The sequence below is a fragment of the Panthera leo genome, chromosome C2 (assembly GCF_018350215.1).
Source record: "Panthera leo isolate Ple1 chromosome C2, P.leo_Ple1_pat1.1, whole genome shotgun sequence".
Lineage (NCBI taxonomy): Eukaryota > Metazoa > Chordata > Mammalia > Carnivora > Felidae > Panthera > Panthera leo.
Genome location: NC_056687.1, coordinates 9,391,007 through 9,414,399, shown reverse-complemented (window position 1 = coordinate 9,414,399; position 23,393 = coordinate 9,391,007). Strand labels below are relative to the sequence as shown.

Genomic DNA, 23,393 nt, shown 5'->3' with positions numbered 1-23,393 from the left:
AGGAAGCTCCTCATGGGGTAAATGAAAGCAGAAGAACCCCAGCAAGCCACACCACTGTGGATGTTTGCAGCCTTTACTACCATGGCCTCCCACGGTCTACACCATTGCTGATCCCAGCTCATGGAGCTGTCCAGCCTCCCCACCACCAAGCCCCTCCTCACAGCTGGGGCTGTCGGTGCAGTAACATGTGGGGTCCTGCCACTGCTGTGTCCAGCTCTTTGGGATCGAGACTTTGCCCCACCACCTACAAGATGGGTGCTACTACTGCCCTGAGCCCTGCCCTCAGCTCAGGTCGCAACTTTGTCCCATTACAGGGGCTGCTGTGAGCCCCACCCCCAGGTCCCAGGTCAAGGCTGGGAACCTTCATTGATTAGGCTGTGTGGCCACTGCTCTGACCCCCACCCTTCAGGTCCCAGGCAGCTGCTCTGAATCATTATTGCCAGGTCACACTACCTCTGCTCTGATCCCTGTCCCTGGGTTCCAGGTCAAAGCCCTGAACTGTCATTGGCAGGGGCACTGCTATGCCCTGAGTCCTGACATGCTCCCTGGATCCTAACATGTGGCTTTCAGAGGCCATCACTAGGGATGCGCTTCTGCTTTCCTGCAACCTTCCCTGAGGCCAAAGTTGGGACTTTGACCCACCACCATCCACAGGCTGTACTGCTACTGGCCTCTGCCCCCTGCCCCCCTGGGCCCAAGCTACTGCTGTACCTGCCATCCCAGGGCCTGTGCCACTGCTGCGTCACCCACCTGGCCAGAATCATTGCAAGACCCAGAGACCCAGACCCTGGTTTCACAGAGTTCCACGTACACCCACCTTAGACATCAGCGTCACTGCCACGGGCAAATGCATCTGTGCCTCAAGACCCAGGAACAGTGGTAGCTCCACATGGCTCTGATCCCAGGACTCTGAGTGCCAGCATGCCAGACTATATGCCAAGAGGGATCCTCCCTCTGCTAGAACTTTCTCCCATGGGCAAAAATAGGAGAACCGAAGATCCTAGCAATCTTCACCTCTGAATATCCCAAAAGCCTTAGCTACCACTGTCATCCAGTCTTGGCCACAGAAGACCCCCCACAAGTCTGCGCCTACACTGACCTCAAGCTGATGAAGTTGCGTGGATACTACGCTGCTGTGCCTTCCAAGAACCAAAGATGCTGCATCCCACCCAGCTGGCACCCTTGCAGCCACCTTTTGGTGAAAGTTTTGCCCCACCAAAGCCAATTCAAATGGCTGGAAGAGGTGAATGCACTCCCAAATGTGCAAACATCTACACAAAGTCATCAGAAGCATGAAAAAGCAAACATGACACCATGAAACGAACATGATTTTCCAGTAACCAGTTCCAAAGAAATGCATATCTGTGAGTTACCTGAAAAAGAATTTACAATAATCATTTTCAGGAAGCTCTATGAGCTTCAAGAGAATACAGACAATTTAATGAACTCAGGAAAACAACACATGAACAAAATGAGAAGTTCAACAGAGATATAAATCATTGAAAAAAGAACCTAACAGAGACTCTTAGTTGAAAGAATACAGTGAATGAAATAAAAAATGCAATAGAAATCTTCAACATTAGGCTCAATCAGGCAGAAAAAAAGAATCTGGAAACTTGAGGACAGATCAAATTGAAATTATGTAGTCAGAGGAGAAAAAAGAAATTGGAATGAAAAAAAAGTGAGGAAAACCTATGTGAATTATGGAATACATCCAATGAAATAATATCTGCACTATGGGTGACCCAGAAGGAGAAGAGACAGAGAAAGGGACAGAAAATTTACCTAAAGAATGGCTGAACACCCCAAATCTGGGGAAAGTTTGGCCATCCAAGTACATCAAGCTCAAAGGTCCCCAAATAGATACAACCCAAAGAGATCTTCACCAAGACACAAAATCAAAGACAAAAAGAGAATTTTGAAAACAGCAAGAGACAAAAGATTAATCACATACACATACAAGGGAATCTCAATAAGTCTATCAGCAGATTTATCAGCAGAAGACTTGCAGGCCAGGAGAGGAGATAATATATTCAAAGTGCTCAAGGAAAAAAACTGTCAACCAAAAATATTTTACCCAGCAAAGTTATCCTTGAGCAATGAAGGAGAAATAAAAACTTTCCCAAACAAACAAAAGTTGAGGGACTTTATCACCACCATACCTGCTAAACAAGAAATGCTAAAAGGAGTTTTGAGGCTGAAACAAAAAGACACTAATTAGTAACATGAAAACAGATGAAAATATAAATTCACTAGTAAAGGAAAACATATCATCAAATTCAAAATACTCTAATACTGCAAAGGTTGTGTGTAAATCACTTTGAACTCCAGCATACAGGTTAAGAAACAAAAATGATATGGGGCACCTGGGTGGCTCAGTCACTTAAGCGTCCGACTTCAGCTCAGGTCATGATCTCAGAGTATGTGAGTTTGAGCCCCGTGTCAGGCTCTGTGCTGACAGCTCAGAGCCTGGAGCCTGCTTCAGTATCTGTGTCTCCCTCTCTCTCTGCCCCTCTCCTGCTCATGCTCTGTCTCTCTCTGTCTCAAAAATAAATAAAAACATTAAAAAGAATTAAAAGAAAAAAAATGATTTAAAAAAAAAAACTATAGAGGGGCACCTGGGTGGCTCACTTGGTTGAGCGCCCAACTTCAGCTCAGGTCATGATCTCACAGTTCATGGGTTCAAGCCCCATGTCGGGCTCTGTGCTGACAGCTCAGAGCCTGGAGCCTGCTTCAGATTCTGTGTCTCCTTCTCTCTCTGCCTCTCCCTTACTCACTCTCTCTCTCTCTCTTCCTCTCTCTCAAGAATAAATAAACATTAAAAAAATTAAAAAAACCTATAGAAGCAATCTTTTGTTAATGGATAGACAATATAAAAAGGGTAAATTGGTACACGAACAACATAAACTGTGAGTACAAGCAAGTAAATGTGTATAACATTTTTATGCAATTGAAGTTGTCAGTTCAAAATAGTTATAATTATAAGGTGTATTATGAAAGCTTCATGATTACCATAAAGCAAAAAAATCTATAATAGATACATGAATAAAAAAGAGAATGCAATCAAAGCATACCACTGTAAAAAAAATCATCAGCTCACAAAGAAACACAGCAAGAGAGGAAGAATGGAACAAAGTAACCACAAAACAATAGAAAGCAATTAACAAAATGGTGATAGTCTTTACCTATCAGTAATCACTCCAAATGTAAATGGTTTAAATTCTATAATTAAAGGCAAAGAATGAATAGACAAAAAATGGATTAAAAAAACAAAACCCAACTAAATGCTGTTCACAAGAAACTCATTTGTTCACAAGAAACTCACTTGCAGGCTTAAAGTAAATGGTGGAAAAAGATATTCTGTGCAAATGAAAATCAGAAGACAGTAGGGATAGCTATACTTACATCAGATAAAACAGACTTTAAGTCAAAAACTGTAACGGAGACAAGGAAAATCATTATATAATGCTAAAGGGGTCGATTCACCAAAAGGATATAATTACTGTAAACATCTATGTACTCAATATTGGAAAACTTAAATATATTAAATAATTATTAATAGATCTGAAAGCAAAAATAGACAGCAATGTAGTAATAGTAGGGAAATTCAATACCTTACTTTTAACAGTGGGTAGATCATCCAAAGAAAAAAAATCAGTAAGAAAATAACAGACTGGAATGACACTTTAAACCAAATACCTAATAGACATATATAGAACATTCCATCCAACTGCAGCAGAAAACACATTCTTCTCAAGCACAAATAAAACATTGTCCAGAATAAATCATATTTTAGGTCACAAAATAAGGATTAAGAAATTTAATAACATTGAAATCATATGAAATATCTTTTCCAACTGCAATGGTTTGAGACTGGAAATCAGTAACAAGAAGAAACCTGGAAAGTTTACAAATATGTGAAATTTCAACAACATACTTCTTAACAACCAATGGGTGAAAGAAATAAAAAAATATCTAGAGGCAAACATAAATGGAATCACAACACACCAAAACTTATGGGATGCATCCAACCCATAGACAACCTATCATTACACCTCAGGGAACCAGAAAAAGAAAAACAAATTAAGCCCAAAGTTAGCAGAAGGAAGGAAATAATAAAGATTAGAACAGAAATAGATGACATGAGAACTAGAGAAACAATAGAAAATATCAACAAAACTAAGGGTTGGCTTTTTGAAAAGATAAACAATTGACATTTAGGTAGACTAAGAAAAAAAAGAGAGACCTCAATAAAATTGTAAGTGAAAGAAAGACGTTATAACTGATACAACAGAAATTCTAAAGATCATAAGAGAAACTGTGATCAATTATATGCCAACACATTACATAATTTATAAGAAATTGATAAATTCCTAGAAACGCACAACTTACCAAGACTGAATCATGAAGTCATAGAAAATTTGAACAGACCCATAACAAGCAAGGAGATTGAATTAGTAATCAAAAATCTCCCAACAAATAAAAGCCCAGGACCAGATGGCTTCACAGGTGAATTCTACCAAAATTTAATGAAAAATTAATACCAATCCGTTTCAAACTCTTCTAGAAAATTACAGAGGAAGGAACACTTCCAAACTCATTCTATGAAGCCAGCATGACTGTGATACTGAAGGATACCACAAGCAAAGAAAATTAAAGGCCAATATCCCTGATGAATGCAAAAATCCTCAACAAAATACTAGCAAATCAAATGCAAGAACACATTAAAATGATCACAGGGATTAAAATGATCAAGAGGGATTCATCCATGGGATGCAAAGATGGTTGAACATAAGCAAATCAATAAATGTGATACACCACATGAATAGAATGAAGGATAACAATCATATGATCATTTTAAAAGATGCAGAAAAAGCATCTGACAAAATTCAACATCGTTTCATAAAGAAAAAAATCTCTCAACAAATTAAGTATAGAGGAAGTGTTCCTCAGCATAATAGAAGTCATATATGACGAGCCCACAGCTATATTGTATACAGTGATGAAAAGTTAAAAATCTTTTCCTCTAAGATCAGGAATAGACAGGGATGCTTACTCTCACCATTTCCATTTAACATAGTACTGGAAGTCCCAGCCATAGCATTTAGGCAAGAAAAAGAAGTAAAGGCATGAAATCAGAAAGGAAGATGTAAAATTATCTGTTTGCAGATGACATGAGCTTATATATAGAAAACCCTAAAGACTCCACCAAAAATCTGTTAGGATGAATAAATAAGTTCAGTAAAGAAGCAGAATATAAAATCAACGTACAGAAATCCATTGTATTTCTATACATTAACAACAAACTATCTGAAAGATGAATTTAAAAAGCAATCCCACTTATAACAGCATCAAAAACAATAAAATACACAGGAATAAATTTAACCAAGGAGATGAAGGATCTGTATACTTAGAACTCTAAGACACTGATGAAAGATATTAAAGAAGATACAAATAAATAAAAAGATATCCCATGTTCATGGATTAGAAGACTTAATACTGTGAAGATGTTCATACTACCCAAATTATCTACAGATTCAATGCAATACTTATCAAAATCCTAATGGTATCATTCACAGAAACAGAAAAAAGTATACAAAAATTTGTATGGAACTACAAAAGGCCCTAAATAGCCAAGGAGATCCTGAAGAAGAAGAAGGAGAAGGAGAAGGAGAAGGAGAAGGAGAAGGAGAAGGAGAAGGAGAAGGAGAAGGAGAAGGAGAAGGAGAAGGAGAAAGAGGAGGAGGAGGAGGAGGAGGAGGAGGAGGAGGAGGAGGAGGGGAAGGAGAAGGAGAAGGAGAAGGAGAAGGAGAAGGAGAAGGAGAAGGAGAAGGAGAAGGAGAAGGAGAAGGAGAAGAAGAAGAAGAAGAAGAAGAAGAGGAGGAGGAGGGGGGGAGGAGGAGGGGGAGGAGGAGGAGGAGAAGGAGGAGGAGGAGGAGGAGGAGAAGGAGGAGAAGGAGGAGGAAGAGGAGGAGGAAAACAACAACAACAGCAACAACAACAACAAAGTTGGAGGTATTACACTTTCTGATTTCAAGCTATATTACAAGCTATAGTGTGGTACTGGCATAAAAAACCATCATATAAACCAGTGGAAGAGAATAGACAGCCCAGACAAAAACCCACACATACATGGTCCACCAAATTTTGACAAGGGCACCAAGAACACACAATGGGGAAATGATATTCTCTTCAATAAATGGTGCTGGGAAAACCTGATATCCACATGCAAAAGAGTATAACTGGGCCCCTATCTTACACCACTCACAAAAATTAACTCAAAATAGATCAAAGATTTAAATGTAAGACCCGAAACCATAAAACTCCTAGAGGAAAACATAGCAGAAAAGATCCTTGACATAGGTCTTGGCAACAATTTCTTGGATAAAACATCAAAAGTACAGGCACAAAAACTAAAATAAACAAGTGAAACAGCATCAAACTAAAGAGTTTCTGCATAGCAAGGAAACAATCAATGAATTGAAAAGGCAACCTACAGGATGGGTGAAAATATTTGCAAACCACATATATGATAAGGGGTTTATATCCAAAACATACAAAGAATTCATACACTAGCAAAAAAGCAGATAATACAATTTAAAAATGGGCATAGGACCTGAACAGACATTTCCCCCCCACACACAAAAAAAAGACATACAAAAGGTATTTGAAAGGTGCTTAACATCACTAATCATCAGAAAAATGCAAATCAAAACCACAATGAGATATCATCTAATGGGATGGCTATTATCAAAAAGACAAAAGATATCAATGATGGTGAAGATGTGGAGAAGAAGGACACTTATATGCTGTTAGTGGTAATGTATATTGGTATGGCCATTATGGAAAACAGTATGATTCCTTAAAAAATTTTAAATTGAACTACCATACCATCCAGCAATCCCAGTCCTGGGTATATGTATCCAAAGGAATTGAAATCAGTATCTCAAAGAGATATCTGCACACCCACCTTCATTACAGCATTATTCAAAATAACCAAGATGAGGAAACAGGTAAAGTGTCCTTCAACTGATGAATGGGTAAAGAAAATGGAATATTATTCAGCCACAGAAAGGAAGGAAATCCTGCCGTTTGCAACTGCATGGATCAACCTGGAAGGCATTTTGCTAGGTGAAATAAGCCAGACTGAGAAAGACAAATACTGTATGATATCATTTACATGTGGAATATTAAGGGGGGGGGGCAGTTTCACAGAAACAGAGAATAGAACGGTGGTTGCAAGGGCCGGGGGAAAATGGGAGCGGCATACATCCAAAACACAATCTTTCAGATTAGGAACAGTAAGTGCAGAGGAACTAACATACAGCGTGTTGGCTAGTTAATGCTATGGTATTGTTTACTTGAAAGTCACGGAGAGCAGATCTTAAGCATTCCCACCACAGAAAGAAAACAAAGTTAACTGGGGACTATGAGCCGATGGATGTGTTCATTATCTTGCTCTTGGTGACTGTTCTGTAATGTGTACATATATCAAATCATCACGTGTACACTTTAAGTCTGTACAAATGTATTTGTTAATTATTCCTCAATAAAGTTTCTAAAAACGCTGCACATGTGGTTCCCAGGGACTTCAAACGGCTGCTGCGACCCTTACTGTCTGAGGCTTGGGAGGACCCGAGAAGCAAAGATCTATGCTGCCTGTGACAAACACACCCTTAGACTTGACCCTCCCCCCACTCCCCGGGTCAGTGACATCCCGAATTCCCTTTTATCTTGAGCACTTTGAAGTCTCCCTTTGTGACAAGGGCAAAGTTAGAACGGGAATTATTTACTGTCCTAATAATTGCTACATAGACCCTGCACAGTCTCGGTTTTTGCCTTATCTTCTGGCACTGGCAGAAGGCTTCTAAACGCCCATCACCACAGCTGCATAACCAGACAGGGACCCTTGAGATCAAAAGGAGGGCCCCACCCCCAGGACAGATTTTCTCTGAAATGGGAGAAGGCTGCCTTGCAGGATCACTCACCCCTTCTCGCCCCTCCGCCTTTCGTGGGATGTGGGTGTCACAGTGACAGGGAGGGGGCTGTAAAACTGAAAACCACAGGGAGAGGGCTTGGCCCACAGGGACCTCTGGGGAGGCCCTCTTTCTCCTCGCACCTGGGTGCTGCCTGGCTCCTTGTCGCCAGTCTGCCCAATGAGGTCGCTGAAGTTGCCTACTAGAACATGCAAACAAGGGGCGCCTGGGTGGCTCAGTCAGTTAAGCATCCGATTCTTGGTTTGGGCTCAGGTCATGATCTCACAGTTCGTGGGTTTGAGCCCCTGCTTCGGATCCTCTGTCTCCTTCTCTCTCTACTCCTCCCCAGCTTGCACTCTCTCTAAAAAATAAATAAACATTATAAAAAAATTTTTTTTAAAGAACATGCAAACAAACCAAGACAAAACAAACCACTTTAAGTTTAAGGGGGTCTCTCCCCACCCTGCACTGGAGGCTGCCCATCTTTGGAGGCAGAAACAGGTGTAACTGAAAAGTGACAGACTTGAATTCAGACTCCTGGGTTCTAATTCCAACTGTTTGATGTGACAGGTCACGTGACCCCTCTATGCCTCAGGTTCTTCATCTATAAAACATGTAACACCTGTCTCATAGAGCTATTGTGAAATTAGATGGGAAAATCCAATGAGAACAAGAAGGCTGGAGCAAGGTGGGGTCTCTGCTCCTGTTCCTTCTCCACCTCTTCCTGGGCTGGGCTACCCCTTCCCTTTCTCCTCCAACTGCCTCACTCCCCACTCTGATTCTTTTCTAGAAGAATATAGTTGGGGAGTCCGTTTGAGAGAATGTCTAGATCTTACACTATGGAAAGAAAATGCAGGACAGTGAAAGGTCTACCAGAATCAGAAAGAAAATCTGGATTCTGATGCTAAATCCAAGGTCCAGAGCGAGCTCCTCAACCTCTTGGGCTGCAACCACAAAATAAGGGGTCTGAGTGGATCAGCTCAAGGACCTCTTGTCACCCCAACCCTCAGACAGTGCATGTATTCAGAGGCCCAGCCTTGGATTCATGTGATCTGGGGTCTGCCTAACAATTCACATCAAGAGTCATGAAAGGACCGACTAAAACCTTGGAACCAGCACCTGAGAGTGGAGGGTGAGGGGGCACAGGCCTCTCCCATTGGAATCTCTACAGCCACGGTTCACAAACAGTGGGCACTCAAATCACCTGGGGGCTCACTGAAAATACATATTCTTGGACTTACCCCTAGAGATTCTGATTCTGTGGCTTTGGGATGTGCTTGTACAACCTGGCAGTTTCTGATGCCACAGTCAGGGCACCACATCCTGACAAGCATGCTCTTTGTTTTTGTTTTTATTTATTTAAATTCAAGTTAGTTAACATACAGTAGTCTCAGGAGTAGAACCCAGTGATTCATCACTTACATGGGACACCCAGTTCCCATCCCAACAAGTGCCCTCCTTAATTAATGCCCATCACCCCTTTAGCCCATCCCCCTACCCACCACCCCTCCAGCAATCCTCAGTTTGTTCTCTGTATTTAAGAGTCTCTTATGGTTTGCCTCCCTCTGTTTTTATCTCATTTTTCCTTCCCTTCCTCTACGTTCATCTGTCGTGTTTCCCAAATTCCACATGAGCGAAATCATATTTGTCTCTGACTTATTTCACTCAGCATAATACACTCTAGTTTCATCCACCTTGTTGCAAATGGCAAGATTTCATTCTTTTTGATTGTTGAGTAGTATTATTCCGTTGTATACATATATACCACACCTTCTTTACCCATTCATCAGTCGATAGACATTTGGGTTCTTTCCAAAGCACACCTCTATCCCTTGGATAAATACCTAGTAGTGCAATTGCTGGGTCGTAGGATAGTTCGATTTTTAATTTTTTCGATTTTAATTTCCATACTGTTTTTCACAGTGGCTGCAACAGTTTACATTCCCAGCAGCAGTGCAAAAGGGTTCCTCTTTCTCCACATCCTCACCAACATCTGTTGTTGCCCGAGGTGTTCATTTTAGCCATTCTGAAAGGTGTGAGGTGGTATCTCATTGTGGTTTTGATTTGTATTTCCCTGATGAGTGGTATTGAGCACTTTCTCATGTGTCTATTAGTCATCTGGATGTCTTCTTTGGAAAAGTGTCTATTCGTGTCTTCTGCGCATCAAGCATGCTCTTAATAAAGGCTTCAACTATGTGTGATAGAAGGTAGCCCCACCCCCACCCCACATGGCTCTGCACTCACCTGCTGAATACCTTTGGCCATGTTACCTCCCTTCTCTGAACCTGTCTGCTCTTCTATAAAGTGTGGTTAATAACACCTCCTCTCAGGGAATGAGTTGTCATTTTTGAAGACAGGTTCCCTGGGCCATGAGTCTGCTCTTCCATATCTATACTGAGGAGTCTCTTTGCGTATCAAAAGTAGATGCCAGGAGAGAGAGGAGTGATTGATTGATTGATTGATTGAATGATTCATTCATTCATTCATTCATTCAAGAGAACAAATCTACACATTTATTTACTTTTCAGTCAGTTTAAATCCTTGAGGGGTACAGCATCACACGGATTCTGTGGCCAATGGCTTTAGCATGAAGGTTACTTCGGAATTTGGCACGAACCATGTCATTGTTTCCATGAGCGTGAGGTACCATTCCCCAGATTACTCTGGTTTTATTTGGTTTGCCACCAGGAGTGTTGTTGTTCTTTGCTTTGTACACATAAGCACCTCTCTTGCCTAGATAGAATTCAGTTTCATCTCGAGCATAAACACCTTTTAAGAAGGCATGTGTGATCCCTCTGGTTCCAGAGACTCCACTTACAGCCAGCAAAAAATGGCTTTGGACCACAGCCTTCCAGGAGCCCTGTTCCCAGAAGGCCTCCACAGGTTCCAAGATGGCAGAAAGAGAAAGGCCCAGGAGAGAGGGGATTTAAATAGGCAGGACTGTAGCATCTCAGCCCTCCAAATGTTCTTCCAAGGCTGGCTGATCCAGCCACACTTTAATTTTACAAAGTCCTAATCAGGTGAGAGCAGGTGCCTCCCTAAGCCTGGGTGCATCTTTCACAGACACGGTCTTTGCTGTATGAACCCTACAAGCGTGGCATCTAGAGGCCAACCGAGGTTTGAATCCTAGCTCTGCCACTCAGCAGCTGTGTGACCTCAGCAGTAACTTTACGTTTACATTTACAGAATCAGGAAAATATGAACTCAACCGGTTGTGGTAAGGATAAACAAGGTGATCAATGCAGTGCATGGGCAGAAGGTCTAATGCTATCAGACCATTACTGTCATTGTCAGATTGACAGACTCTGGACCTTCCTGGAAAAAGCATGAGCTGTGAGAAGAGGGGTAGAATCCTCACCAATTAGGCACTAACCTTATTTCTTTAAAAAAGAGCTTTATTGTCGTGTAACTCACAGGCTACACCACTGACCCATTTTAGATGTATGACACGATGACCACCACCCAATCCCTCCAGCACCCTGGCCCACCCACGGCAGCCACTAATCTACTTCCCATTGCTCTAGATTTGCCCTTTCTGCACATTTCATATAAGTACAATTTTATTTCAAATATTTATTTGAGAAAGAGAGCATACATGCATGAGAGGGGGAGGGGAGGAGAGAGAGGGACAGAGGATCTGAAGCGGGCTCTGCACTGTCAGCACAGAGCCCGACATGAACTCACGAACCATGAGATCATGACCTGAGCCAAAGTGGGACGTTCAACCGACTGAGCCACCCAGGCACCCCTCATACAAATACAATTATATGTGGTCTTTTGTGACGGGGTTCTTTCATTTACCATGTTTTTAAGTCTCATCCATGTTGCAGCATGTATGTACTTTGTTCCCTTCTGTGCCTGAATGATATTTCATTTTATGGCAAAATCTCATTTATCCATTCATCTGCGGATAAACATTTGGGTTGGAGCTGTTATGAATAATGCTGTGACAAACACTGCTATACAAAGTGCTATGAATATTCATGTTCACGCTTTTGTGTGGACATGTGTTTTTAGTTCTTGGGAGAGAGGGGAGTTGCTAAGTCAGAAAGAGTCTCTGCTAAAACTTTTAGGAACTGCCACACTGGGTTTCCAAGCAGCCACACCGTCTTACTTTCCATCAGCAGAGCCACAGGGTTCCGATTTCCCCACATCCTCAACACGTTATCTTTTTTATTACAGGTGTCCCAGTGGGTGTGAATGGTAACCTTGCATTTTTATTAAATTCTACTATGTTTTTGTGAGTTTTTACGAATGTACTCGCAGCCTAATGTTAAAACTACGGAATAGTTTATAGAAGGAAAGTAAATGAAATATCCCCTCAAGGAAACGTTGTAACAGAACAAAGAGAGGGAGCTGCCCTCTGAAAGGTGAAACAGAACAGCCCCAGAGAGAGCACATGGCACTGAAGAATGTGGCACACGGGGAGGTTGTACGTGGCACACGGGCAGGCTTATAGAAAAATGCTTCAGGCCTGCTTGTTCCCTCTTAATGTTCCATTCCCTTTAATTCACAAATGACTTTCTGGATCTGTAAAAAAAAAAAAAAAAACAAACAGGCCCTTTTCCAACAGGGTGGCATTCCTGACAAAACTCTATGTTCAAATGTCAGCTGACTGGGGCGCCTGGGTGGCTTAGTCGATTAAGCGTCCGACTTGGGCTCAGGTCATCATCTCGCGGTCGGTGAGTTCAAGCCCCGCGTCGGGCTCTGTGCTGACAGCTCAGAGCCTGGAGCCTGCTTCGGACCTCTGTCTCCCTCTCTCACTGACCCTCCCCTGTTCATGCTCGGTCTCTGTCTCAAAAATAAATAAACGTTAAAAAAATCTTGAAAAAACAAAGAAACAAAGAAAAGTCAGCTGACAAACCGATTTGTGTTTTATTATTCTTTGCTCCTCCAGATAAGACCTACTACCCAACATTAATCTATCACACAGAATGTGGCTGCTGTTTGCCAACTGAAGAGCTAAAATAAATTCCCTATTTCTGTGCCTTGATGGGCCCTCTCAGGACGTGTCTAGGTGGTTCAGTGAGAGCCATTTTCACAGAATTACAGCTCTGATTGCCTAGGTCATTACCAGTCTCCACCTTCAGGCAGAAGCACTTAAAGTGCCCCAGTCAGAGGAGTGCATCTGCTGTTTTTAGCTTGAAAGATAAGGACAAATGGTCCTTAACTTCGCAATGTGTGTCCCCTCAGGCCAAGTCGGCCAGTGGGAGGCTTACCACCCACAAACTCTGTAACCAGATACCGATGAGGAGAAGGTGTGTTAGTAAGTGACCTCAGGCATGCCCAAGGCAATAGTGAGGAGCAAACAGAAAAGGAGGAAGAAGAAAATGGAGGGGTGTGAGGGTGGGCGTGTGAACTAAAGAAGGAAGAAAATCATGCCACTGGGAAAGAGCCTGGCTTTGCCGGCCCTCACGATGATTTTGCGAGGACAAGCCAAAGGCAGCTGTGTGTCACAGTCAACAGTGGTTTACCCTGTGGGCCAGACTGCCCTACGAGGAGCCATAAGCTCCGCAGACTTTGCAAGAAGTCTGCGGCACACATATACCAAGCATGGTCTATAAATGGAAAAGTCTTATTCTGCAGTTTTCCAAATACACATAGATCTGGTGTGGATGATGAAATACTTCTCATTTGTAAATGCGTGAGTAATGACTTTTCTCATTGTCTATTGTTTTTCTAATCACTGGACAACTAAAGCACAACAATGTTCATGTTAAAGGGTGGCTTTGTTTTTGAAAGTTGTAAAAGCACCTTCACGTAGGAGTTCATACGTATGTGTGTGTAAATATATTAATATATATAGGTCCTAAATGTCCACTAATAGGGGACAGGAAAAATAAGTATGGTATAGCACAGGGGTCGGCAAACGATGGCCCAAGACCTGTCTTTGTAAATAGTCTTACTGGAACACAGACATTCAACTTGTTTGCATATTGTCTATATGCTGTGCAATAGTCGGGACAAAGGCCGTATGGCTCAGAAAGCTTAAAATATTTACTATTTGCCCGGTCAATGTTTGCGGACTCCTGGTATAGCACATCCTGAAACACACTGCAGCGTGCAGGTGCATGCGAGTAAACAGGGAAGTGGGGGGGGGGGGGTTGGGGAATCCCAAGCAGGCTCCACACTGTCAGCACAGAATCCACCGCATAGCTTGATCCCACGAACCACGAGATCATGACCTAAGCCGAAATCCAGAGTCAGACACTTAACCAACTGAGCCACCCAGGTGCTCCCCACTGCAGCTACTTAAAAATAAAGTCAACACCAACTGCATATAAGAACAAGGAAAGACGTCCAGACACTGTCTCCTGAGGTGAGTGGGTCCCATTTGTTTGGGCTGCACTCAAGGACAGGAATTCCAGTGCTGCGGAAGAACAAGACCTGGGAGGGAAAACCGAACTCTGGGCACCGATGCCCGAGAGGGGCAGCCCCTACACCATCTGGCCCCAGTCCGTCCCCAACCTTGGAGAGGCCTGGCGGTCCCTCCACAGCTCCGGCCCCTGAAAGACTTCTCCACGTGTCCGTCCCCTGGGGCCAAGGACTGTTGAGGGCTGTGGAGGGAACATCCCCTCTTCCCTCCCTGGTTCTGAAAAGGATAAACAGGGAAAGAGTAAGGATGGAAGCTCACATATGACCATGGCTTTAGGTCAGTTTGCCCACACTGAGCCCCAGAATCCAGCAGACGTCCCCGCTGAGGTAGAGCTGCGCCAGAAGGCCCGGGCCTCCCGAATGGAAGGTTGACGCCCACTGACGTGGAGGCAGCAGGCCCACGCGCATTAACTCCATCCCCACAGCAGGACACAGTAAATCCCGGACACGAACACACCCACGCTGTGGACCCTGACCCCTCCGAGGGCAGGGTGAGTGGGCATTTTCTCTGTAGCACACTAAGTGTGCAATCTTAGGCAATTTCTTCCCCTTTCTATTCATGACACAGGGTAACCGTGAGGCTTAAAACTCTGCATACCAAGGCCTGAGCACAGCACCTAGCATCTAGCAATGCTAACATTTAGTAAATGTTATTGTCTTATGTTCCGATGGCAGTCCAGTTTTTATAGTAAGGGCATATTTTGCTCCTGTGACCGATGATAGAACACCTGCTCCTACTCCCTCCCAGTGGTTCTGACTGTTGACTGACAGGCAGGAAACCGCTATGAAAAGTGTAAATCCTGAGCCAAACTCTGAGTACTAAAAAAGTACTAATTAAGTACACACTTTATATACAAACCATAGTCAGAGGAAAGTCAATAGCCTAAAATGCTTTTATAATTATGAAAGAAAGAAAGAAAGAAAGAAAGAAAGAAAGAAAGAAAGAAAGAAAGAAAGAGACTCTGAATTCAAAATGACCAACTGAGCACAAAAATTCATCTCCTATACCTCCCAACCCCCCAAGAAAATGATAGAAAAGCAGCAGAATAAAAGTGTTAAACACCAGGGTGCCTGGGTGGCTCAGTTGGTTAAGCATCTGACTTCAGCTCAGGTCGTGATCTCACAGTTTGTAAGTTCAAGCCCTGCATCGGGCTCTGTGCTGACAGCTCAGAACCTGGAGCCTGCTTTGGTTTCTGTGTCTCCCTCTCTCTCTGCCCCTCCCCCACTTGAACACACTCTCTCTCTCTCTGTCTCTCTCTTTCAAAAATAAATATACATTTAAAAAAAAAAGTTAAACACCTACCACAAAGAGACTGGGAAAGAAACATGTCTGACAAGAGACTTAAACACATTCTGGAAAACCACAGAGGGAGGTCTGCTGAGGCAGGCCCTACTCTCTCCTGTATTTAATGACTGAACTTCCATTCAATCAAACTCACAGAAGGTGCCCCAACTGTCCCTCCTATAGCCAGCTCCCTGGTTCCTGGTGAGCAAGGGCAAGAAAGCGAAAGGTGGCAGGCATCACCTGGGCCTCTACCCAACACGAGTCCCAGTCCCTGGCCCTTCTACATAGGGGGTCCACAATCTCCTTTTCAAGTTGGAAATCAGAAGGGAAAATGCAAAGTGATTTGCTCAAGTTCAGTGCAGCTGGGGGCCACGCCCGGCTGGGACTGGGGCCTGCCCCACACCACCTACCCCATTCCCCACCCAAAGCCACCCACCACCAGCACATCTCTAAACCAAAGTATCAGAGCAGAATAAAAGCACAACTTCTTGCCCTTTTACAGCTGCTGAGTCAGCGGGGAAGTGGGACACCCAGGGAAAGGCCACACACAGAGCCCCTCAGGCCCCCTCTCTCCTTACAGAGCAGTGCTTTCCTCCTACTTCTTTCTACAAAACTGGGGTCTGTTTTGAGAATATTTTTTGAGGTGCTGTGAGGATGACACATCCATCATCACTTACACTCTAGAATCCACAGAGCCTGCCCTGCCCCCTGCAGATGTCCTGCATCGTCTGAGAAGCGGCCACCGCTCCATCCCACAAACAGAGAAAAGCAGAAGGAACAAGAGAAGTATACAATGGTTTAATAGAAACCACTCGGTGACTGTAAATGATTCTATACAAAATAAACCTTTAAAACTGGTGAAGAAGTCACACCCACCACAGGAGGTGATCAAACACATTAGGTGAGGTTACCTAAAAGGTGTTTGCAAACTGTTTAGAATCAGAGCAGAGGCCTGCAGAATCTTTAGCTCTTCTGTCCACAATGTTTCTACCAAAGTTAGTTGGTTTGTCGAAGCCACTTCTTCATCTTTCATATGAGAAACCTAGAAAGCATTTTAAAATTATTTTTTTCTTGCAGTAAAATATACATAAACATAAAATTGACCATTCTGACCACTTTTCAGCATACACTTCAACGGTACTAAGTACACTCACAATGTTATGTGAGCCTCGCCACCACCCACCCCACATTTTCCATCGTCTCTAATGGAAGTTCTGTACCCTATTAACACCAACTCCCCAGCTCCCCTCCCCCCAGCCCCTGGTAACCTCTACTCTACTTTCTGTAGACTCTGAATTTGCCCATTCTAGATAACTCATGTAAGTGGAATCACACAGTATGTGTCTTTTTGTATTCTAGTTTATTTCACCTAGCATAAGGTCTTGAAGATTCATTAAAATTATTTTTCAATCCCAGTGATGTTTCCATTAAAATGAGTTGATTTCTCATTTAATTAAAACATTTGCTAAATAAAAATATTTTTTAAAAAAAGAGTACTTGAAAATTTATCCAATATAAACACTATGCTAACGGTCAAAAAAACCCCAGAAATTACACCAGTGTTCATCTATGTAAGCATCAAACAATGCCCAAATAAGGTGTAACAGCAAGTACAAAATAGGTAACTTCTTAATCAAAACACTTCTTTAGCAGAAGAATGCGATATTCTAGAAGCATACCTTTTGAAGCACTGCATTGGTCTCCTCTATGAAATAATGGCATATTTTCTGGGCTATGTCCAAACTTGTCTTCTCATTTGTATCTGAAATGATTTCTCCAAGAAGTACTTTTTTCCAGCATGTACTAGAACCAAATTGTTCAGTAACATAATGTCAGCAGGCTCTCAAAAAGAAGGCTTTTACACCTCAACACAACACACAAACTCTTCTCCTGTTTTTCTAGAAGCATAATAAAACTCACTAACCTCCCTAGCCTCCCCCCACAGATTCCCTAACCTCCCCCCACATGCAGCTCCTGTGTGGAAGCAGACAAGGTATAGAAGCAAGAAGGAGGAACAAGCGAGAATAAGAATCAAGGCAACTGCCGCTCTTTTGAGGGCAGGCACTGAACCGTGTTGTCATCGCAATCCTGTGTCTGGCACGTAGGTAAGTGGAGTCATGTCCACCAGCCACAGAAACAGAGCAGATGACAGAACAGGAAGGTGAGTTCCAGACAAAAGGACTAAGGACTGAGGAAACAGAAGAATTTTCCTTCTCTTCAAGTGACTTTCCTAAACTATGGTAAACTGAACAGAACATGTTTCACAAAGTAAAATGCTCTCAAGATGGAAGGAGCAATCTACGATGAAGCCTTCCTGTACACATAGGTCATTCCCATTTTATAATCCAAATATATGTAGGAAATGGGGTTGAGGGGGCAAGTGGGGCCAACTTTCTGCAGGCAGAGGAATGTAAGTGCTTCAGGCTAAGCAAGAGGGAACCACAGCAAGATCTGAACCAGAAGGTGGCAGAGCCAAAACTACATGCTAGAAAGCAGCACTAAGCAGAGAGGAAGAGAGTGGAGGAAGAGATTCTGGATGCAGAGAATCTGAAGTGGAATGGCTTAGGAAGGGAAAAGTAAGGTGACAGGTGTCACATCAGAGTTGAAGTATACACAAGTCACTTAGAAGTTCAGAACAGCTGGCAACCCACACAGGGAATAAAGTCTTAAAGGTCTTGAGCTTTAGAGATTACAACTGAAACCTCAGGAGTAGCTAAGTTTTCAAGGAAGGTAGGAAGGAAGGAAGGATGGATGGATGGATGGATGAATGGAAGGAAGGAAGGAAGGAAGGAAGGAAGGAAGGAAGATATGCTATATGCTATTCCATATATTCACTAGATGCTAGGCAGTGTTTCATATAAAACAATCATCTAATTAAATCTTCACAATTACCTAGCAAAGAAAGATTATCCCCACGTTAGACACAAAGAAACTGAGAACTGGGAACAGTAAAGAACCCACCCTAAGTGACAAAGCTCAGGAGAGGTAGAAACAGCATGCAAACACAGAGCCGGCAGAATCCCGGCCTTGGGCTTCTTCTGCCACACCACTCCAGACCATTAGGAGTAAGTCAAAGGGAGGAAAAGCGGTCCAAGGGTGACCTTTGGGAAACAGCCTGTTGTTTTATTTAATTTGAGGTATGTGCCTAAGGACTTGTACCTTTTTCCAAGAAGGACTTAAAGACCCTTAACATGAGCACACAGGAGATGAAACAGGTGAGATGAATGGACAGGAAAACAGGACAAAGGAATATTAAGGAAGAAGGAGAAGATACAACCAGGATACACTGCATGCCTTAAAATGCTACACATTTGAAGGAACCACAGACTTGCCTCTGAGTTTTCTAGCTAACAATAAAGAGAAAGAAACATATCAGACACAGAATCCACAATGACTGTAAAATAAAAACACCCCATCTGCTGAGAATGAACACAACTCTTTCTGCTGTTGAGACCGGGGAGTAAGTTTTCTCCCTGAGTCCCTGCAGAAAAAGAGGTAAGCCATATCTTAACAGCTGCCATGGAATAAGCACCAGCTACTTCCAGGCACAATGCTAAGGGTTATCTCTACGCATCAATTCATTTAGTCCTCCCAACTGCTCAAGGACCGGCTCACCATCTTCAGCAAGTCCTCTCTTCAAGTGCTTTCTCTCACCTGAGCTTTTGCCAAGTAGTGGACCCGGGCTGAAGGAGCTGCCTGGACCAGGCAACACGCAGCCATATAAGCGGACAGTCCTTTCCATGCTGGGGGAGGGACTGGCAGCCTGAAGGTAATGTTAAGGAGCCTAACCAGGACGTGTGTCTACACCGGGGGCTCCTCTACCTGCCTCCCCCATTGAAAGGCCTCTCCTTTAGCAGGGGTCTGGATCTGCCCCCGGGAAGGATATAGCTCCCCAAGAAGCGATTTGTCCCCAGGGAAAAACTCGGTACTCAAGAGGCTTCCCCCTGAACAGTGACGATGCATTTTTTTAAAAATATTTCCTCTAAACAATGCAGGTCACCAGGGAAAAATACCTGAGAATAAAAAGTTCTCAGGGCCACGTACTCTGATTATGACTCTAAAACCAGAATTCCAGAAATGGCAAAAACTTAGAAGTGAAACACTCACCACACGGGCAAGTTCCATAAAGAATAAGCCACCCAGTACACAATGGCAGATCTTCCTCCTCCCAGGCTGACTGTTTGAACTTAAGCTAAAAGAAGCCCCTGGGTTATGTCCAGGTTTAAGTACCGCTCATGACCGACACACGTGAAACTTACAATTCTTCAGCTTCCAGACATAACAACTTAAGCGCTGTGAGTAACCTCCAAGATGGTCCATCCCATCCAAATGTCAAATTTCTAAAGCATAAGAACAAACAATGTCACACCTGTCATTTCAGTACTTCATGGCACCGTGGCAATGGCTGAAGAGCCAAACATTTTCTGAAGGGGCTGAACATTATGTAACATTTTGTATGGCATCTTGGTCACAATAGTAAAAGAGAAAACTAAGTCCTCAAATACGTAAGAAGTAAGCCAGAGTCAAAACAAAACAAAACAAACAAAAAAACCCCACAAAACTCTTTCTTTAAAAAAAAAAAAAAGGTAAAAAACAACCTTCCAACAGATTGTGATAAGGAGCTGAGCCTGGCCAGAGCAAGAGGTCACATGCCACAGGCCCCAGAGATGAAAGGTGAAGAATGCGCATCACCCCGGGCATCAGACAAATGGCAACCACAGCCAGACTGCTCTCACACTGCTACTGGATCATTTCAAACTTGGTTTCACTTACAGAAGAAAATCTGAAAGGAGAGCCTCGAACCCTGTGTGTCCCACTTGGCGTGGAATCACCTAGCCGCCCCCGCCAGCCCTGCTCCCTGAATGCCTGCAGGACGCCGCAGGGTGACTGAGGGCCAGCGAGGCCTGCGGCAGCCCGATGCCATCCCAGCTGACCACGTGCTGAAGGCACATCGGTCTCCCAACGGATATAAACAGGGCTTTCTTTTGGTTCGATCATTTAATACTTCAAATTTGTATCTTATATTCCCAAATACTCTTCTTGAAAAGTATCTTACACTCTTGTGTGCCCGCATCAAACACGATTTAGTACTCATAGTAAATGCTCAGCAAATACCTACCTGTCAACTGGAACAAGTCAGGAGGTATCTCAGACCTACAGAAACCCTACCCTCCATTTTCTCATCAAAGTTTCCTGAAGGAATAATTTTAAGAAACACTCACTCTATAAAGTCATGATCCTTTAAAATGGAAATCTTCTTGTTCATCTGTTTATCTGTTGATGGAAGATATTTAACAAGTATATCTATATAAAATAAAAAGATCAGAATGAAATTTAGGGTGTCATTCGACAGACATGAGCACCTTCTAAAGTTATTCTACCTTCTCAACAATCAAGACGTGTGTGAACAGTTTTACCTAATTCACATCGAAAAGCTCCAGTGGAGTCCAAGTCAATGAATCTTTATTTGGTCCCTGAAAAGCTACAAGAATTCCAGGGCAAGGGACCAAACATCCACAGTCTCAACGCACGTTCCCACTAAGCCCATGAACCCACAAAACCAGGTTGTTAGGCAGGATGCTGGGAAGTTACACTGACCAGAAACGCAGGAGCTGTACAAACATGAGGAATTGTTTGGAACATAAAGGTTTCAAGAGCCAGAATTCAAAATTGGATATTTGTGATTGTGATCATAAGCAATAACATGCAAAAATTAAAGTTTTTTGGGATAACAGGGTAATGCCTGATTTTTCTGTTTTTAAAATTTCTCTTTTGGGGTGTCTGGGTGGCTCAGTTAAGCGTCAGACTTCAGCGCAGGTCACGACCTCGTGGTCTGTGAGTTCAAGCCCCGTATTGGGCTCTGTACTGACAGCTCGGGGCCTGGAGCCTGGAGCCTGCTTTGGATTCTGTGTCTCCCTCTCTCTCTGCCCCTCCCCAGCTTGCTCGCTCTCTCTCTCAAAAATAAACATTAAAAACATTTTTTTAATTTTCCCTTCATATTTGTATGCTTTTATTTTTTAATGTAAAAATAACTAAAATGTAAACTTTGTTCAAAACTGACAAATTAATATTTCATGGTCATCAATATTAAAGCTATTCTGATAACAGGAGGTTAATCTCAAAGCTAGTTTTCTAAGAGACCCAGCAAGGCCCAGTTTTTGCCTTTTTATTTCTATTTTGAGAAATAATATTATTATTCTGCCTACAGGATGGAGTTGTTTCACCTTGAACAAAAGTTTCCATTTCCATCAGAACTTGTTTTAAAACTATCCCAAATTATGCATTCAGTAAACCTCTGGCCATATTTCTTCATAGCCTAGAAAACTATTTCTCTGCTGCATCAAGAGAAGGGAAGAAATCAATTTTCTATGTACTGTTATTAATATTACATTTGGAATTTCCACAGCATAAATTTAATAGCGCAATTATTTCTTTTAAATAGTAATACCAGTGATGGCTAATTAGTAGGCCGCAAAAAATAGAAATGAAATCAAGATTTCATCATGACATTAAACACCCCAAAATAAGGACTATGTAAAAGATTTATTCCTGTGATTACCACAGTGCCTCATGCAGTAGGTGCCTAAATAAATTTTTATGTTTTGCTCTCCAATCTATCCTGTATTTAGTGACAGTGACAATGTCTCAGTACAAACATTTCTATTTCTTCTCATCTTTTCAATATTATATTCATTTCCTCAGCGGTTTTCCTTTTCTTCTGTTCTACTGTCCGACTTAACCCAACACAACTTTTCTCAGTTCTTCCTATCCTCGATATCGATGAGGCTTTGTTGTTTCACTGGCCCTATCTAAGGGAAGATAAATGGTATGTATGTTAAGGTTCTGCCATTTTTACTAAAACTTAAAAAAACTATATCCCAAGATGGGGAGGAAAAAAGAGTTATATCATCTTAGTAAGAACAAAGTTGATTCCAACCTTCCGAGACATAAACACAAGCGTGAGGATTATGGATGGAAACGAATCCATACTCCAGGAGCAGTCGCTGATTATCATGAGGGCCATAGCAGATGAACACCTCTTCATGCTTCCTACAGCTTGAAGCTGTTCTAATTTCATAACAGCGAGTTTCCTCATTAAATGCCGCTTCTACCTAGAAAGGAAAATTGTTCAAGTTTTTTTAAAGCCAAGCATACAACTAAAAATATTAAGTTACTGTATTAATTTACGGCAGATGCAGCTTTCAAACACTCATCACTGAATCTAACCACCCGTGGAAAAAACCACACCTGCACCAGGGCCTCTTGTTTGCCTCCACGTCACCCCTCCGTAAGAGAGGGGGTCCTGCCCGAGGATTCTCGGGATGGCTGCACACATGACACCTGACAATGGACAGGTAAGACTGACAGCCGTTTACCAGTCACATATACAGCAATAAGGACACACCAGCCACACAGGGCTAACCGGGGGCTACACTCAGGAGCAGTGTGACCAGCAGGGGCCATGGGGAGCAGGATCTGGAGTAACGAGAGGTGACCCCCTGGCTCTCATGGGAAGATGTGATTGCTTGCTTGAATAGTTTCAAGGACTGGCGGGAAGGTGAAACCCGTTAGGTTGAGGCCAGGTGGGGTGCTCTAGTCTAGCTGATGGGGCCACCGCGGGGGGTGGGGAAATCAGCCTAGCCTCTGGGGGGCCCTGTGAGACCCAAAGACATCAAGGCAGCACATGAATTTCAGGTTTTACAATTCACAGCCTTTGAGCAGCAGGATATCGGTTGACACAATCACGTGGATTTTGT

At 42.9% G+C, this 23,393-nt stretch overlaps 1 protein-coding gene across 5 annotated transcripts in view; it reads right to left on the bottom strand.

Annotated features, from left to right (window-relative positions):
- The window catches only part of SETD4 (SET domain containing 4), a 136,653-nt gene that overhangs the window by 95,942 nt on the left and 17,318 nt on the right, over window positions 1-23,393 (bottom strand). For 3 of the 5 annotated variants that reach the window (XM_042955255.1, XM_042955256.1, XM_042955258.1), the window contains exons 7-11: window positions 22,574-22,748; window positions 20,859-20,940; window positions 19,896-19,976; window positions 17,316-17,439; window positions 16,548-16,678 (exon numbers count right to left, since the gene is read on the bottom strand). In XM_042955255.1, the coding sequence (XP_042811189.1) occupies window positions 16,548-16,678; window positions 17,316-17,439; window positions 19,896-19,976; window positions 20,859-20,940; window positions 22,574-22,748 (593 nt within the window). Of the gene's footprint in view, window positions 1-12,462; window positions 12,507-16,547; window positions 16,679-17,315; window positions 17,440-19,895; window positions 19,977-20,858; window positions 20,941-21,677; window positions 22,749-23,393 lie in introns of those variants that run through there. The other 2 variants (XM_042955257.1, XM_042955259.1) reach the window with 2 other exon arrangements.